The sequence below is a fragment of the Phyllobates terribilis genome, unplaced genomic scaffold (genome assembly GCF_046119375.1).
Source record: "Phyllobates terribilis strain yellow unplaced genomic scaffold, ASM4611937v1 Scaffold_11__3_contigs__length_659146591, whole genome shotgun sequence".
In the NCBI taxonomy this organism is placed as follows: domain Eukaryota; kingdom Metazoa; phylum Chordata; class Amphibia; order Anura; family Dendrobatidae; genus Phyllobates; species Phyllobates terribilis.
The window spans coordinates 129,658,313-129,677,968 of NW_027362771.1; the positions used below are offsets into that span (position 1 = coordinate 129,658,313).

General features: G+C 44.9%; 1 protein-coding gene across 1 annotated transcript in view; it reads left to right on the plus strand.

The window, feature by feature from the left end:
• PTPRQ (protein tyrosine phosphatase receptor type Q) overlaps positions 1-19,656 on the plus strand; it is an 814,679-nt gene that overhangs the window by 318,125 nt on the left and 476,898 nt on the right. The window contains exon 21 of the mRNA XM_073651596.1: positions 5,967-6,193. Coding sequence (XP_073507697.1) covers positions 5,967-6,193 — 227 coding nt within the window. The remainder of the gene's footprint in view (positions 1-5,966; positions 6,194-19,656) is intronic.

Genomic DNA, 19,656 nt, shown 5'->3' on the forward strand with positions numbered 1-19,656 from the left:
ATGCCCAGAGTCCCTCCCCTGTCTGCTCCTACACCACTGGGATGTCCCCCCCCCCCACTCCAGCCAGGGACAGACGCTGTCGTACCTGCACATCTATCTGGTGGGAGTACCGTTGATCTGTCCCCCGGAAATGGGGTGAGTGTAGTGTATGCAGCTAACTGAGCTCCGTTCCACACTCCATCCTTACCCGGGAGTGGAATACCACACCTCTGGTTCGAGGTGCAATACCCCTGTAGCAACCGAGTCCTCGGGGTGCTACATTCCCCCCCGGTAAACCCCCCCGGTAAACCACAGCACGTCCTCGGGCTGAAATAGAATAAAAACATTTTAAACATACAAATATTTTTAAAGTGCACTCGCATATAAGACATTAACTATGAACTCATCCCTTTATGGGAGGTACTCTTTTCTTCTTAACGTTACTGGTATAAAACATTTTTATAAAACACTCTACTAATGCCACCGGAACTCTTTTGTAAAACACTATATAAAAACTTTTGGCATTATTATTTTAGCAGCATATTAAACTTCCATTAGAAAACATTTTCACACAAACATTGTCAAAACATATTCTTGATCTTCTGGCCACGGTGCAACTTGCGACCAGGTAAAGTGCAACAGTCACTACTTCCAAGGTAGAAAGGCAGTTCTTATAAAACCAATAGGGGGCACTTTAAGAAGCGCAATTATTTACAAGGGTATGGCCGCTCTCAGTCCTCGGCCAGTGGGAATAGGGGAATGGCTGCTCACAGTCCTCAGCCTGGTTAGGGATCAGGGGCACACAGGTAACAGTTCACACGATCAAGAATTTCACAACAGTTCTAGTACCCCGACGGGTAACTATATACAGTTCCACTTTACCATTCTCTAATAATGATGTCCTCCTTGTCCTTCCGGGTAGTCTTCAGACCCGTCCGGGTCCTCTTGGCTTTCCCCGTACTGTAGCTCCTCCTCAGTTAGCCGGTGTACGTGGAGGGCATACGGTCCCTTGGCACCCTTGTGCCGGGTGAAGGTGACCACGTCACCCGGGTAGAGATCACGTCCACGGTGTCCCTCCGGCAGGTGGCTCTCGACATCCCTGCGGGTGACAAAGACGTCGCCGGGGGTTTGATGGTCTCAGATAAAGCCCCAGCCATGCTCCAGCTGGAACTTTATTACGGTCCCGTGGACTCGGGGACCGCGGGCGGCTCGGGGATCTTGTCGGGTCCTGCGCTTCTGCTCCGCGCTCCGGGCCTGCAGCTGTTCCTCTCGGATCCGCCTCTCTCGCCGTTCTCTTCCAAAGACCTCCAGCTGTTGACGGCAACATTCCTCTCGCCGGGCTGTGTCCGCCCGGGTCTCCTGGGTGAACCCTATGAGATTCTCACCGGTGGGGTCCCATGCAAACTGGGCCTGTTCCAGCGGAAGCGGAGCGATTTTGGCGGGCTCCGGAGTCGGGATCAGAGGCTCACACAGGGGCCGTTCCTTCCGGAGTCGGGGGTTGACGTACTCCGGTGGCCACACGAAAGGCAGCCCGTCCGGGCTGGTGTGTTGCGTGAAGAGATCCACGCCCAGGGGTGGCACTGTTGAGGTAGAGGGCGCTGTGAGGGCCGCGGCGCCCGGGGGTACTCGGCCCTGCGACCAGGCCGGGGGAATCCTATCTGGGTCCAGGGATGGCACCGTTGAGGAGGAGGGCGCTGTAGGGGCAACGGCGCCCGGGTTCACTAGGCCTTGCGACCAGGCCGGTGGCACTTCCTGTTTCGCCGCACTCAGGGTCAAGGGGCGTGGCGCGGAAGAGGGCGTGACCGCGGCTCCTGCCGCTTGAGGCCTAGTTGGGAGCAGTGGCGGCGCGGCAACGGGCGCGGTGAGTAGGTCTTCGGGCTCTGCGACGGGGAGCTGGGGCAGGCTTGCGGCTACTGGGCTCGGGGTAATGACGTCCCCATTACCTGCTTCCATCCTTGCGACTCCCTCCGCGGCGTCGTCTCCGGCCTTCGTCGCTCCTGCACCATCCTCAGGGGCAGACATGCTCCACGTTGCGGGTGGCGCCTCCTGCTGGCGGATCCCAGCCTGCCGGGCCATCTCCCTTCTCCACTCGGCCAGCGCATCCCGCTGTGCCCGGGCCATCCTCCGGTCCAAGTCCTCCAGCGCAGCCCGTGCACGCTCCGGATCTCTGGGGAGCTGTGCCAGGACTTCCACTAGGCTGGCTGGCGGTGCGGCCTGCAGCAGGCTCCGGACCATGGTGTTGGCACTACTGGACGCTTCCTCCATTCCCGGGTGCGATCTGTCCAGACTCCTCCAGGCCGCACCCATCCTCTCCGCTTTGTTCCCTATCCGCCCCCATTGGGAGTGGTCCCGGGGCAACTTAGTGACAGTCAGTTTCAGGGGCAGACCCCCCACTTTGATGGACATCTCCATGATTGTAGTCTCGGCTGGTGGGGGCGGTCCCCTCCTTTGGCGCCACTCTGGGGCCATGCCCACGATGGGAGGTGGCCCCTTGCCACCCTCTGGCACGCCCACAATGGCGTCCGCTCTGCCAGGGCGGGAAACTGTCCAAGATGGCGGGAATCGTCCCCTGATGGCGGGAAACTCCGCAGATGGCGGGCAAAGGCTGCAGATGGCGGGCAAACGGCGGGAAACGACCCCAGATGGGGTCCGATGGCGGGAATCCTCTGGAATTGGCGGGAGACTTCTTTTTGAGGTATATATGAACTTTTCTTCAGGCACGCAGTACCCGGTGGTTGCGGGCACGAGATCCTGCCGACTACGCCAAAGTTGACGCGCCAGCCTGGGCCATGTTTGGGGAGCGTTGCGCACGCGGGGAATACCCGGAGCCGGATCCGTTGGGGGTGGTAGTCCTCGTGGCGGTGACCCGGTCCGTGCCCAGGGTGTCAAGCTAAGTGGCGATGTCTTTAGTGACAGATGTTTATATTGTTCGACTACGCCACCCGTGGATTGCGGTCAGTGGGGACCGCCGCTGCACTGCAGACCGCTGAGGCTGATGTTGTTTGTGCAGCGCAGTATGGGATGACTCCCCACGGGAGGAGTATTGCCTCAGGGCAGCTAGTGTGGATGATGGTAGTAGTGATGGTGCGAGTGTCCCGGTACTGATGGTGCTAGTGCGACAAGGACTCAGTGAGACGTGCAGCTGCAGTTTTCAATGCTTTACTCACAGTTCTTTATCAGGTCACTTGTGCGCAGTCAAGATCGCCCGAGTCATGCTGCGTCCACCAGGTCAGGGACTCGGCCAACTCCCAGGCAATTCCAGAGCGTGGTCCAGAGCTCCCCTCTCTTCCTTCCTACTGGCCGTCCCCACCAGGGACCCACCTTTGTCCGGCTCCCTCGGGCCTTCTGGTGGCGAAACCTTTCCCGGCTTCCCTGACCCTATACGGTATGCCTTCCTGGTGGATATGGTGAGGGGTCGTGCCAAGACTTGACCACGACCTCCGGTTCCTGGCTAAGGATAATTGGCCTCCACCAGTTTGGGATCCGGTACCCTGTTCTGCCAACCCTTCACCCGTTATTCCGTGGGATCTTAGGGTTCCCTCTTTTCTTGCGTCTCTGGGCCTTTCCTGGTGTTTCGGTTCCTTCTTCCTCTTCCTTCTCTCTCTCTCTCTGCTTCAGGCCTCCACTACAGGCCTGGCTCTGGAGCTGGGCCCAGACTGAGCCACAGCTCCCTGTCAGCCCTCTCTGGCTGAACTCTCTCAGACTGCACTTCTCTGCACCTCTCCTCTCCTTTTGTTCTAACATGGTGCCCACCTTATATACTCCCTTCTGACACCCGAGCCCAGGTGACCAGCACCCAATGGGCTCCTACCTATGCCCAGAGTCCCTCCCCTGTCTGCTCCTACACCACTGGGATGTTCCTCCCCCCCCCACTCCAGCCAGGGACAGACGCTGTCGTACCTGCACATCTATCTGGTGGGAGTACCGTTGATCTGTCCCCCGGAAATGGGGTGAGTGTAGTGTATGCAGCTAACTGAGCTCCGTTCCACACTCCATCCTTACCCGGGAGTGGAATACCACACCTCTGGTTCGAGGTGCAATACCCCTGTAGCAGCCGAGTCCTCGGGGTGCTACAGATACGCAACAGAGTTTCCACTGCATATTAAAGTAACAACATTGGGAATGTGATTTCACAAAATCTTTTGGACACACCGCTGAGAATATCCGCAACATAAAATGACTGGCATTACAGAATTGAAATCCATAGTATGTCAATTTATGCTGCAAATGTTGCCACAGATTTCACCAATTGCAATGTTGGCAGAAATGCGCCAAGAAATTGAAACATTTCTGCAACAATGTTCACAGGTTTGTTTGTTTTTTTTGCTGTTGATTTCCACAGCGGATATGATCCATGGTAATAGACCCAATGTATATGTACACAAGAGACAGACATACTTCATTTTTTTTGTCTGGAATTTGGAAAATTCACTGCGTATTACAGTAACAGCATTGTGGAAGCGACTCTACAAAATCTTTCCCACATGCTGCACGCGCACAGCCTAAATTAACCTGTGCTGTAGATTGGAAATCCAGCTGAAAGGTCCGCAATGTCAAATTAAAGTGTAGATTTTCACTGTGGGTTTCACCAAGAGAGGACACAAACAAAGGAGGGCCCATGTGAAAAAACAATATATGGGCCCTTTGCAGGCCAATATTTCATCATAATGCACAATTCCATTGCTTTGGAGGTAGTAGTGGCCCCTATTACATCCTGGGCCCCTTTGTGGCTGCCCAGGTAGAACCAATGATATGTCCGTCCCTGAATTTCACCCTTAGCAGTGCAAAGTGTGAAAGCTATGGCAAGTTCAAAGCATACCTGCTGAAAAAACAGCAACAAAATGTACACAATTTTGTGCATATTTGGCTGTTGTGGACTTAGCTACAGATTAGGACCCTTTTGAGTTTTGTTTGAATAAATTGATGCCCATTCTAGAGCTGGTGCGAATCGATTCACATGCCCACAACAGTAATCTCTGGCTGCTGGATGGGAGCAGTGGGAAACACCTCTTACCGGAGACATTATATTTGTGACTTGATGCAAATGGGACATCATTCCAGGCCAGCTAATCAAACGAGGAGCCGCGGATGCCGTAGGATTCTAACGGATGCCGTAAGGTTCTCACGGTTCCCATACCACAGCCACAGATTACTGTCATGGCCGTTGGACTGAGTTGTGCAAATCGATTCACACCAACTCTTGTTTAGACCCATTAGTACAGTAGCCAAAAATGCAATATGTTATGTTTGGGCCCTTAAAAGTGTCTGGATTCCCCAAAAATATGAAAACTGACATAATTTTATGTATAAAGTTGTCTTGGGTTAGCAAAAAGAAAGAAACATGCTGAAAAAAAAACACATACATTGTTTTGCTAACTAAGTCTTTCATTTCCCTTTTGACTAGAATATGGGATTAGCAGAACCTGGTTTTCTGCATGCATTATTCATGTTCAGGGGTACAAGGGCATGCTGATCTGAGTCAGTCCAGAAGGATTTAGTGAGCCTGTAGATTAGCATGTTATCAAAATGCAAATTGCTACTTTTTGTGGAAGTGAAAAATAAGTCATTTGCCAAAAGATAGAAGAATGTTTATAAAAATGTCCAGATTTGATACAATTCTGCACTATGTTTATCACGTGTAGAGGTGTGTGCCAAAAAGTTGTTGAGAGAACCTATTACATGCGATTACATGCACCGATGTCATTAAAGTATTTTCCTTTATTTAACTTATAATTATCAGAACCAATCTGGCATCAACGTGAAACGACTCTGCGTAGTTTTACAATATTGCATTTCTGACATTCCTCTTAAAGAATGTTTCTCCGGTTCCTGTATTTAATCATCTTCTGTAAGTCCGTACTAGGGAGAAGAGAGTGACGTTAACAGCTAATCTGTCTTACAAAGGCTGCCTTTCCTTTACACCTGAGAGAACCAGTAGCTTGTCATGTTTTCACGTCATTGAGGTAACTTGTGTCTTGTCTTTTTAGTTCCAGGACCCCCTGATAACTTAGCCGGAGAACGAGTGGGCTCTGCAGGAATCCTCCTGTCTTGGTCTATACCACGGAATACAAATGGGAAGATCATAGCATACTACGTCATTTACAGAGAGGTTTGCCCATGGATGCAGTCATCTTACACTCAAGTAGCGACCACGCCTGACAGTCTAGAGGTTTTATTGACCAGTCTGACTCCTGGAACGACTTATGAAATAAAGGTACAACCATCCTGATCATCCATGCAAGCTATCAAATGCATAAAATACTAACCTCACTAGTACAAATATTATTGAGTGAGCAATATATGTAACGTGGAGACAAAAATAATGAATTCACACCCTTTGCTACTATCTGATAACTGGAAATATTCTTAGTATGAGATTAAAATGTGCTTGCCAATAAGATCTCGCGTTGAAGTGATATGAACAAGGCCAACAACAGCGTGCCAAGGACTAAAACGCTCCCTTATTTGTAAATCAAGGTTATACTACATACGGTTAATGTGCATCATTATATGACCTAGGGCCTGTGCACACATTGCAGATTTGTCGCTTTTTTTTCCCAGTGCAGATTTGTCGCAAAACCTGAAGGGTTTCCTGATGTCAGCAAAGTGAATGGTATTCCTGAAGTCTCATGCACACGTAGCTTATTTGTGGCTTGCAGATTTGGTGCAGATTTATATCTGCAGAATGTCAATTCTTTCAGCATTTTTTCTGCATAGTTCACCCATACTAATGAGTGGGGCAAAAATCCGCACCAAAAAGTGCATAAAAAATTAGGCAAAAACGTTCCTTTTCCTGCCAAGAGATGCAGAAATGGTGCAGAAATTTCTGCACCAAATAGTTAACATGTGCACATACCCTTACAATGTCACAGTATACACACTGAAGTCAAATGCAAGTTTTTTTCTTGTTTTGCTTATATAATTTAACCTACAAATGTCTCGGACTTTAGGGTAAATGCTCTTTCTATATTGTGTTAGAGGAAGTTTTTCTATCGTCTCTAAATGACCCTACTACTATCAGAGGTCCCGTGCATGTGAGAAGTTCCCACCAGCTGTATAATGTGTTGCACCACTCATAGATTACTATTACTGGAAATCTGACCACATTCTAAGCAAATGCCCATTGAAATAAAGTCCTTGCTCAGTGCGAGTCTGCATGGAAATTAAGAACTGGTAGTGAACTTTGTCAGCCACGCAGAACTACCTGGTGGTTACACATCCTATGCCAGAAATGTAAAAGTAGAGTTTAACCATTTGAGTAAGGCTGAACTAAAAATATCAGGCACAACCCATAGAGGATGGCATTGTCTATGGGGAAAAGACTCTTGTCTTATCCCTTATGAATAAGAATGTAATAAATAAACAAAAATAGTAACTTGAAAAACTAGAATAGACATAATATATAAAAACAACAATTTATGAAACATATACATCACTACGTATGCAAAGAGACAGCAATTGCAGAATTACATATTTACACTCTAACTTACAAGTTTCTCAAAATGATTCTAAGTACTAATAAACTACTAATAAATGCTAAAAACTTATTCTGAAAAAAGAAGCCCCTATAAAGCTAAGTGAGCTTTAGGCTGCAAAAATTTTTTTGCTCCAACAAAATGGCGCCCGCGCATGTGCAGTAGCATCTATTGCTTGCCGATCGATGCTACTGCGCACGTGCCGCAGCCATTTTGCTGAAGCCAATTTTTTTGCTCCAACAAAATGGCCACGACGCATGCACAGTAGCATCTATCGGTAAGAGACAGCTGCTACTGCGCCTGCACAGGCGCCGTTTTGCTGGATGTAAATAAATGTTTTAAAAGACCACAATATGAACTGCCCAAGCGCAGTATTTAAAATAGGAGGCAAGTCAGTGAAGGTTCAGTGACCTGTCATTTAAGCCTCAATGATGACGATGAGGCCAGAGCACCAAAGAAAGACCCGCCCGCCCCCAAGCACAAGAATTTAATCATCTCCAAACTGCAAATAAAGATTAAACAACAACCACAAGATGGATTTCATCAATCAAGGTATCATTTTAATCAGTGTAACGGTGCCAACCTGACACTGCCTGTAGTTTACTTGCCACAATCCTGATGACAGATTCCCTTTAAGGCAAAGGTTCTGTTCCCACTTGCGTTTGAGCCTCCGATGTTCAACATACAGATGGTGCGCTGCCATTATTTTCAAATTTCTGGACCTACAATGAAACAGAAATACAGAAATTAGAATGCACAAGAGCCTTTAGGGGTTGACCTATAAATATGCAAATGTGAAAAGAAACTAAAGGTTAATCACTCTATAGAGACTGTCCTTTGGTGAAAATAGTGATCTGAGATCACAGACTTCATGAGATCGTCTCACATCACTTATGGTTTTACATGCGTTTTACCGATTTGTGTGGAAGGTTAGGCTTATTGCCACTGTAGATTATTGTAAGTTGTGTGTTTTTTTTCTTTTATATTGGTTAATATAAAGGCAAAATACAATTCTGGGATGCATTCTAGGATGACGACAATTCTTTGGTTTGTGTATGTTATTAATTTGCTTGCTTTACTATGTAGTTAGAAATGTATCCAAAGCAGCAAATAGTGTTCATAGTACTCATACCCCATGAACCTTTCCACATTTTTTTTGTTACACCCACCCACTTAAATGTTTTTATTGGAATTTTATATGATATACAGTACCAACACAAAGTAGCAAGCATTTGTGAAGTGTAAAGAAAATGATACATGATTTTCTAAATATTTAAAAAATATAAATCTGAAAATTGTGACGTGCATTTGTATTTACACCCCCTGAGTCAATACTTTTGCTGCAATTACTGCTACAAGTCTTTTGGGGTATGTCTCTTCCAGATTTGCACATCTAGAGGCTGAAAATGTTGCCCATTTTTCTTTGCAAACTAGCTCTAGCTCAGTGAGATTGGATGGAGTCATCTGTGAACAGCAATTTTCAAGTCTTGCCATAGAGTCACAATGGGATTTAGGTCTGGACTGTGACTGGGCCATTAAAACACATGAGTATCCTTTGATCTAAACCATTTCATTGTAGCTCTGACAGTATGTTTAGGGGTGTTATCTTGCTCGAAGGTGAACCAAAGCCCCAGTCACAAGTCTTTTCGAGCCTGTAACAGGTTTTCCTCCAAAACTGCCCTGTATTTAGCTCCATCCATATTCCCATCAACTTTGACCAGCTTCCCTGACCCTGATGAAGAAAAAGCATCCCCACAGAATGATGTTACCACCACCATGTTTGACGGTGGAGATGATGTCTTCAGGGTGATGTACAATATTCGTTTTCCACCACATATAGCGTTTTGCATTTAGCCGAAAAGTTTCTACTTTGGTCTCTGACCAGAGCACCTTTTTCCATATGATAGCTTTGTCCCCTACATGGTTATTTGCAAATTACAAATGAGACGTCTTGTAGTTTGCTCTGAAATATGGTTTTCTTCTTGCCAATCTTCCATAAAGGCTTGATTTGTGAAGTATATTAACCGATAGTTGCTTGTAGACACATTCTTCCACCTGAGCTGTGGATCTCTCCATCTCCTCCAGGATCACCATGGGCCTCTTGGCTACTTCTCTAATTAGTGCTCTCCTTGCTTGTGATGTCACTTTAGATGAACTGTCAAGTTTTGGTAGGTTTGCAGTTCAGCCATATGCTTTCCATTTTTGGATGATGAATTGAACAATGCTCTGTCAGATGTTCAGAGCTTGGACTATTTTTTTGTAACCTAACCCTGCTTTTCTCTTTTCCACAACTTTATCCCTGACCTGTCTCGTGTGTTCCTTGGTTTTCATGATGCTGTTTGATCCCTAATGTTCTCAAACAAACCTCTGAGACCTTCACAGAACAGCTGTAATTATACAGAGAATCAATTACACACAAGTGGACTCAATTTACTAATTACATGATTTCTGGAGACAACTAGTCACTCAGGATATAATTTCGAGCATGTCACAATTTTCAGATTTACACTACCGTTCAAAAGTTTGGGGTCACCCAGACAATTTTGTGTTTCCATGACAACTCATACTTTTATTTATCAAATGAGTTGCAAAATGATTTATAAAATATAGTGCAGACATTGACATGGTTAGAAATAATGATTTTTATTTGAAAGAATAATTTTCTCCTTCAAACTTTGCTTTCATCAAAGAATGCTCCCTTTGCAGCAATTACAGCATTGCAGATCTTTGGCATTCTAGCTGTTAATTTGCTGAGGTAATCTTGAGAAATTTCACCCCATGCTTCCTGAAGCCCCTCCCACAAGTTGGATTGGCGTGATGGGCACTTTTTGCGTACCATACGGTCAAGCTGCTCCCACAACAGCTCAATGGGGTTGAGATCTGGTGACTGCGCTGGTCACTCCATTACAGATATAATACCAGCAGCCTGCTTCTTCCCTAAATAGTTCATGCATAATTTGGAGGTGTTCTTTGGGTCATTGTCCTGTTGTAGGATGAAATTGGCTCCAACCAAGCGCTATCCACAGGGTATAGCATGGTGTTGCAAAATTGAGTGATAGTCTTCCTTATTCAAAATTCCATTTACCTTGTACAAATCTCCCACTTTACCAGCACCAAAGCAACCCCAGACCATCACATTACCTCCACCATGCTTGACAGATGGCGTCAGGCAATCTTTCAGCATTTTTTCAGATGTTCTGCATCTCACAAATGTTCTTCTGTGTGATCCAAACACCTCAAACTTTGATTCTTCTGTCCATAAAACTTTTTTCCAATCTTAATCTGTCCAATGTCTGTGGTCTTTTGCCCATATTAATCTTTTCCTTTTATTAACCAGTCTCAGGTATGGCTTTTTCTTTGCCACTTTGCCCTGAAGGCCAGTATCCCGGAGTTGCTTCTTCACTGTAGACGTTGACACTGGTGTTTTGCGTGTCCAATTTAATGAAGCTGCCAGTTGAGGAGCTGTGAGGCGTCGATTTCTCAAACTAGAGACTCTAATGTACTTGTCTTGTTGCTCAGTTGTGCAGCGGGGCCTCCCACTTCTCTTTCTACTCTGGTTAGAGCCTGTTTGTGCTCTCCACTGAAGGGAGTAGTACACACCGTTGTAGGAAATCTTCAGTTTCTTGGCAATTTCTCGCATGGAATAGCCTTCATTTCTAAGAACAAGAATAGACTGTCAAGTTCTCTTTTTCTGGCCATTTTGAGAGTTTCATTTAACAAACAAATGTAATTCTCCAGATTCTCAACTAGCTCAAAGGAAGGTCAATTTTATAGCTTCTCAAATCAGCCAAACCGTTTTCAGCTGGGCTAACATACTTGTGCAATGGTTTTCTAGGGTTTTCTAAACATCTATTAGCCTTCTTACACAGTTAGCAAACACAATGTACCATTAAAACATTGGAGTGGTGGTTGTTGGAAGTGGGCCTCTGTACACCTATGTAGATATTGCAATAAAAACAAGACGTTTGCAGCTAGAATAGTCATTTACCATATTAACAATGTATAGAGTGTATTTCTGATTCATTTAATGTTAGATTCATTGGAAAAAAAAATGTGCTTTTCTTTCAAAAATAATGAAATTTCTAAATGACCCCAAACTTTTGAACGGTAGTATATATTTTTAAGATATTTAGAAAACCATGTATAATTTCCTTTATACTCCACAAATAATTGCTATTTTGTATTTGTATATTACATAAAATCCCAATAAAATACATTAAACTTTGTGGGTATAGCATGAAAACTTGTGGAAAAGTTCACATGTATGAATACTTATTCAATGCACTGTGTACAATATGTACAATATATTTATATGTATATGGTTTGCATGGGATGTTTGAGAGCATCAGTTGTATAATGCAGTAAATTTTCTGTGGTTTATTTTTTCTAAACAGTAATTTTCTTGCCAAATTTAGGCAGTAATTTAGGATCCTTACTTTAGCCACACATCCTTTATACATCAAATGTATCACTTCATGGGATCCTTTCTCTGTTCAGTTTAAAAAAAAATACAGAGATGCTCCAGATGATATATCTAATATGGACACTTAAAGGCTAAGTACACCTTTGCACATAATGTTTTTAATTGTTAATTTGCTTTCAAAATGCAAATCTAAGCATCTTTCTAAATTGTCTTCATTAAAACTGTTCTACAATTTTGCTGCTGTAGGGTGTCTGTAAGTTCTTTAGCTAAGCACTTGCAAAAATATTACAAAACTGTCAGAGCTGCCACTCTTGTTCCAGACGGCTCCCTGCTCTACCACTCCCTTCTAGAAATAGAAGGAGTGAGAGCGTTGTACACTGATTTCCACAATGTGGACAGGGGAGAAAGTATTTCAGAGGGCACAGGGAATAGTTTGCAGAAAAAGAGGAAAGAACATGGAGAGGAAAGAAGTGCAGTATAAGACCTATGCTGATAGGTGAAAGCAAGTGAAGACAGCAGCACTCTGGATAAATAAAGACCTCACATCCAGCCTATATTTATGACCCTGGAAAAGAAAGATTAAGAAGTTGGATCAGGCAGCAATCTGTATGCCAAGGGGTCTGAAAATGAATAAAGAAATGAAATTTGCAGACTGAAACTTTCATTTTATTAATAATTTTATTAACTAAAAAAAAACACAGTAAAAATTTTTTTCCATGTAGCATAGTTTTGATTGTCTAGCATACTATGCACTTTCTTGGTTTCTGCTTGAGGGGAGGCATGTAGAAATAGGCAAAAAAATTTGAGTGGAATTGAAATCTACTCGAATTTTACAGAAATGCGTATTTTTTGTAATTTGCTTCTGCACGAATTTATCAAAGTGGTGGCGGATGGCCCAATTTTCTGAACTGTAAAAGACCATAAAAATGTAAAAAAAACCACTTTATTCTCACCTCACTGCTCACCTCTCTCGCCCTTCCACTCAGCACCATCACCTTTCTGGTCCTTGCCACATCTTCAGACAGCCTCCGCGTGCACTAAAATCCCCTGGTCTCTCATGCTAGGCCGGGACTTGCTGTTATGATCTGCTACAAGCACTAAGGAAAGACAGGAGATCTGTCCCTACAATAGAACTAAGCTAGATCCCTACGATGTAACGGGGAACCTGATCCTGCGATCAGACCCGCTAAAGTCCTCAGCTAGTCTGAACGAAGACCTGTAGATGTGAGGGAGGGATCCCTACAAGAACTAGGGACTGGGAGAAAGATGGACACCTCCTAGCAGAAATTGTAGCAGTAAACAGACAAACAAACAACATAGAACATAGAGGTCAAAAGACCTAGCTAAACTGACTAAGAAAGGTAACAAAGCACCTGGCTAGCTTAAGAGTAGAAATTACAATGAAGTCCAGCAAGGCCAGAAGGGCGGAGCAGGATTAAATAGGCAAAAACGGTCATGTGACCAGCATAATAGAAAAAACCTAACAGGAGAATTCTAACAGTACCCCCTCTTCTATGAGGATCCTCCGGATCCCCTAGGCCCAGGCTTATCAGGAAACCTCTTGTGAAATGCTCTGACAAGTCTGGAAGCAGAAACATCATCTGCCCTCACCCATGAGTTATCCTCGGGACTGAAACCCTTCCAAGCGACGAGATGCTGCAAACTCCCTCTATACCGTCTAGAATTAAGGATGCGGGAAATTTCATATTCCCCGTCCTCCACCCCCAGAGGAACAGTGGCAGTGGCGTCTCTATCTGATACATAACCTTTTTTCAATAGAGAAACATGAAACACCGGATTAATCTTCCAGGAGGTAGGAACCTCCAACCTAACAGCAGATTGGTTAACTACCTGAAGCACCTTAAAGGGCCCTACAAACTTGGGACCCAATTTTTTAGAAGGAATCCTCAACCGCAGATTCTTAGAGGGCAACCAAACCATGTCACCAACCGTAAACAAAACCTCTGTCAAAGTACCTCTTAGATTTTTTGTTAACCTCCTGAAGATTACCACGCACATCCGTCCAAACTCTTTCCAAATCACCGGAAAAACTCTCCTCCTCAGGCACAGCCGATACCAATTTGGAGAATGACCCAAAAGACGGATGTCTCCCAGAACAACAAAAAAAAGGCGAACACCCAGCAGAAGAGGATGTATGGTTGTTAAGAGCAAATTCAGCAAGCGGCAGAAACTCAGACCACCCCTCTTGATTGTCTGCCACAAAACAACGCAAGAACTGCTCAACATCCTGGTTCTTCCTTTCTGTCTGGCCATTAGACTCAGGATGATAACCAGATGAAAATGACAAATGAACTCCCAACCTGTCACAAAAGGCACGCCAAAAACGAGCCACGAACTGAGGTCCCCTATCAGAAACAATGTCAGTAGGAACACCATGGAGTCTGACAATCTCCTTGACAAAGGCCTTAGTGAGTGTCTTAGCGCAGGGCAGTTTGATGAATGGAACCAAGTGACACATCTTGCTAAAACGGTCCACGACCACCCAGATGACCGTGAAACCCTCAGAGGGGGGAAGGTCAGTAATAAAGTCCATAGCCAGATGTGTCCAAGGTGCACTAGGAACCTCCAGAGGGAAAAGCAACCCCGCAGCAGGAGTATGTGAAGACTTAGATCTACCACACACAGTACATTGACGCACCCACTTAGTGACCTCCTTCTGCCATCCAGGCCACCAAAAACTGCGACCCACAAGTCTCTTGGTCTCAGAAATTCCAGGATGACCTGCCAACCGAGACTCATGACACTCAACAAACAAATCTCTCCTAAAGGTCCTAGGCACAAACAACCTCCCATGGGGAGTGTTAGATGGGGCATTCTCCTGTGCTTTAAGAATCTCATCTTCCAAAACGGAGTCCAATGCAGCAATCACAACACCTTCTTGTAAAATGCTTTCCTCCTCCTCAGCACCGACCATGGGAGAAAAGCTGCGAGACAAAGCATCAGCTTTAACATTCTTGGTACCCGGGATGTAAGTAACGGAAAAATTAAACCGCAAAAAAAAAGTGCCCACCCAGCCTGACGGGCATTCAAGCGCTTGGCAGAATCAAGATAGATCAGATTTTTATGATCAGTGAAAACCTGAATGGGAAAATCAGCACCTTCCAAGAGATGACGCCAGTGTTCAAATGCGAGTTTAATAGCCAGCAATTCCCGATTACCAATATCGTAATTAAGTTCAGTCTCAGAAATTTTATTTGAAAAAAAGGCACAGGGATGTACTCCATCCTTGTTTTCCTGAGACAACACCGCACCGACCCCCACAGAAGAAGAATCAACCTCCACCAAAAACGACTTAGTCACATCAGGCTGCATAAGGATGGGGGCAGAGCTGAACCTCTCCTTTAGAATCACAAAAGCTTCAATGGCCTCAGTAGTCCACTGAACCATATTAGAACCTTTCCTGGTGAGATCGGTCAGTGGTTTAACAATAACAGAAAAATTTTTAATGAATTTTCTGTAATAATTGGCGAAACCCAAAAACCTCTGTATCGATTTCAAACCAATAGGCCTAGGCCATTCCTGCACAGCTTAAACTTTCACCGGGTCCATCTCAAAGCCCTCGCTGGAGATAATGTAGCCCAAAAAACTAATTCTCTGTGCAGCGAACTCGCATATCTCCAGCTTAGCAAAAAGCGAATTGTCAATCAATAACTGCAATACCTCACGTACGCTCCGCCAATGAGACTCCAGGTCAGGCGAAATTAATCAAAATGTCATCCAAATACACAACCACATTTTTGCCGATCAAAGGTCTAAGGATGTCATTAATAAGATTCTGAAAAAATGCTGGTGCATTGGTAAGCCCAAAAGGCATAACCAAATTCTCGAAATGACCCACAGGAGTGTTAAAAGCAGTCTTCCATTCATCACCCTCCTTCATGCGCAACAAATTGTATGCCCCCCGGAGATCAATTTTAGAGAACCACTTGGCCCCCACTAACTGGTTAAACAAATCAGGAATCAATGGCAGTGGGTAGGGATTGCGTACAGTAATTTTATTAATCTCGCGAAAGTCCAAACAAGGACGTAAACCGCCGTCCTTTTTTTTAACAAAAAAAAATCCAACAGCCACAGGTGACTTAGAGGGTCTGATATGACCGGCGGCCAAGCTCGTCTGTATGTATTCCTCCAAAGCCTTTCTCTCAGGAATAGTCAGATTAAATAAACGACTTTTAGGAAGAGTCGCTCCAGGGCCAAATTCAATGGTACAATCGCAGTCTCTATGGGGAGGCAAAATTTGCGACTCCTCCTCAGAAAAAACTTTCCAAAAATCCTGAATAGGTACAGGTAATTCCCCTTTATCCACAGCAGCAATGCGCCCGTTACAACACTTGTCATAACACTTAGGGCTCCAGGACTTAATTTCATTGGTAGACCAATCCAGTACAGGATTGTGCAATTTTAACCAGGGCAACCCCAAAACTACTGGAGAAGGCAAATTATTTAATACCACCAAATCCAAATTTTCTTGGTGAATACCATTAATAGTGAGGGGAAATTCATAAACCTTGTGAGTAACACATTTCAAGGGAGAGCCATCGACAGAAACCACGGCAATAGGGGATGACAACGGTTTGGGTTTTAAATTAAGTTTTTCCAAGAATCCCCCATCAATCACATTCAGAGTTGAACCACAATCCACAAATACCCGAAATTCAATTAATTCTTCCTGAGCTGCGGTAGTAGCAGAAAGAAATACACCCTTAGTGTTTAAACAGGCTATACGAGCGTAACTGACCTTTTTTTTTTCTTTGTTCATACGAAGCACACAGTTCTTAATGAAATGGTCAGATTTGCTGCAATAAAAGCACAAACCTTCAGAAAACCTGCAGTCTTTTTCCTGAGAGCGGGGTGACATCGCCCCAATCTCCATCGGCTCTCCAGTGTCAGTACAGACCCTCTCAAGACTCGGAGCTGACATGGCAGAGGATTTACTCTCATTAACCCTTGCACGCAGTCTCCTGTCCACCCGTATAGCTAATTGCATTGCCTCCTGCAAGTTTCCAGGTGTAGGATAAGCAATCAGCAGATCCTTAACCCTTTCACCTAGCCCAGCAAGAAACAAACTTTTCAGAGCTGAATCGTTCCACCCCACCTGAGCAGACCACCGACAGAAGTGAGTACAATAATTTTCCACATTACCTGATCCCTGCCTCAAATGTCTCAATTCCGTCTCAGCTGATGAGACACGATAAGGATCATCATACAACAACCCCAAAGCATAAAAAAAACTATCCACTGATCTAAAGCACGGATCACTAGGTTGGAGAGAAAAGGCCCATCCCTGAGGTTCTTTGCGCAAAAGTGACATTATGAACTCTATGCGCTGTGATTCATCACCAGAGGATCTGGGTCTCAAACGAAAATACAATAAACAAGCATTTTTAAAGGAAAAAAAATCTTGTTGTTCACCAAAAAATAAATCAGGCAAACGTACCTTTGGCTCCACAAAATGCGCTCCAGAACAACTACTCACGTGTTGTTGGAGCTCGGCCACCTCCAGAGAGAGTCCCTGCAGGCGTTGAGCCAAATCCTGAACCGACACCATGATGGAAACTGGAGGTCTTTCCTTAGAGAAATATTTTTTGGGCTGGACTTACTGTTATGATCTGCTACAAGCACTAAGGAAAGACAGGAGATCTGTCCCTACAATAGAACTAACCTAGATCCCTACGATGTAACGGGGAACCTGATCCTGCGATCAGACCCGCTAAAGTCCTCAGCTAGTCTGAACGAAGATCTGTAGATGTGAGGGAGAGATCCCTACAAGAACTAGGGACTGGGAGAAAGATGGACACCTCCTAGCAGAAATTGTAGCAGTAAACAGACAAACAAACAACATAGAACATAGAGGTCAAAAGACCTAGCTAAACTGACTGAGTAAGGTAACTAAGCACCTGGCTAGCTTAAGAGTAGAAATTACAATGAAGTCCAGCAAGGCCAGAAGGGCGGAGCTGGATTAAATAGGCAAAAACGGTCATGTGACCAGCATAATAGAAAAAACCTAACAGGAGAGTTCTAACACTTGCGGCTTTGATGAGGGCCAGGGAGGGTTCTGTGAAATCACATGAAAGATCACACTGTCATGACTTCACAGCATGTGCCATGACCTTGCGTGCGCACGCTTCAAACCCTCTCGCGCTTCATCAAAACTGGAATTCCGGCCCAACAAGAGAAGACTGGAGATTGCAGCACGATCAGTGAGGACTGGATGGGTGATAGTGACGAGCAGAGGGGCTAGAGAGGTGAGCGATGAGGTGACTATTAGGATTTTCTTCATTTCTTACATCTTCCGTTTACTATGCTCTAGGGTATGGAGAGTTCTGTTTAGCTATATGGAGTATTACCTGACCCTCATTCACAAAATGACCTATGCTTCTATTTTATAAACTGCTAGTCTGTAAAATGAATGATGAGATGCTGTCTTTGTTTGTGTATACTGCATTAAGTGTGCTGTGCTAAACACTGTTCATATCGGGAGGGCCATCATGGGATTCACATGTCCCCCTGTGGGTCAGTCTGAGACTGTTGTTGGTTGCCATAATACTGCAAATTGGACAGATCATGTTGTAGTTTCTGTTATAGACAGATGTAAACCAAGCCTCACATAGCGCTCATACATATGTGCACTACTGTTTGTGAGGTATATTTAAAGGGGGGGGCACAGGTCCGGTATCAACACGCTGTGGGCCGGAACTGAGTTCTCTTCACTCTGTGTCCCCTCTTCTATAAAGGACTGAGAGTGGAGTGTGTAGTGTGATGGAGGAGTTTCTTTAGTCACTTTTACTTCGTCTATGAGACCGGAACCGGTTTCAAACAAGACAGTAGATCTTAGATCCGGATTAACAGGCTCATTTTTTCTGTGCAATTCTTCTACACACAGCGGCAGCACACAGATTAAGACATGGTCTTTAGTTAGTGAAGTACCCTTAGTTATGTGCCTTTCCAGTGTTCGTCCTCATCCTGTCCTGAGAGCCTCTATCTCCCACTTACTCTGCGATCCAGCTGAAATTTTCCCCATGAGGGATACAGAGGTCTGCTTCTCAGAACCTCTTGCAGGCTTTAAGCCCATGATTGTGCCGGCATCCAAAACGAGCATCAGATGTGTCCTCATTCTGTCAAAAAACTTGCGCTGATAAAACACTTTCTTCTCCACTGTATCTGCTTGCTGGAACCTGTCTTCCTGTCTGTTCAGCCTTCCTTCTCCACTCCACACTCTCTTGTACAGGACCTGCACAGGTCCTAGGCTGTAAGGCTCATGGACCTAGAACTAGGGTGTCTGTGTCATGGACTTACACCCTGACTAACTGCCTGCAACCCGGAAATTGTTTTCAATAAAACTACTCTCAACCCCTCACAACTGATGAGCTAATCTCTGAGTTAACTGTCTAGTGTCTAAGAAATGTAATGTAACTATATCCCTACCTATTGCATGGTTCCCCTAGTGGACAGACCTCCCGCTTTTCCAGGGACGGCCTTAGGCAGAGCCTGTGAGAGAACATACAATAACGGCCATAGGGATAAAACACAGCAAACTTTATCACACTAATAAAACACATAACATAACACATTTAACCCACTCTTGCCATGGCGTCTTCATCAGCCCGCCACCCTCTTTCATATGTGCACTATGTGAGGCTTGGTTACATCTGTTTCTAAGAGAAGCAACAAAATGATCTGTCTGATGTTTATGTTGGCCACTAATGACAGACGCTTTTGACTTACATTATTGTTGGGATTTATCATTGTGACAGAACA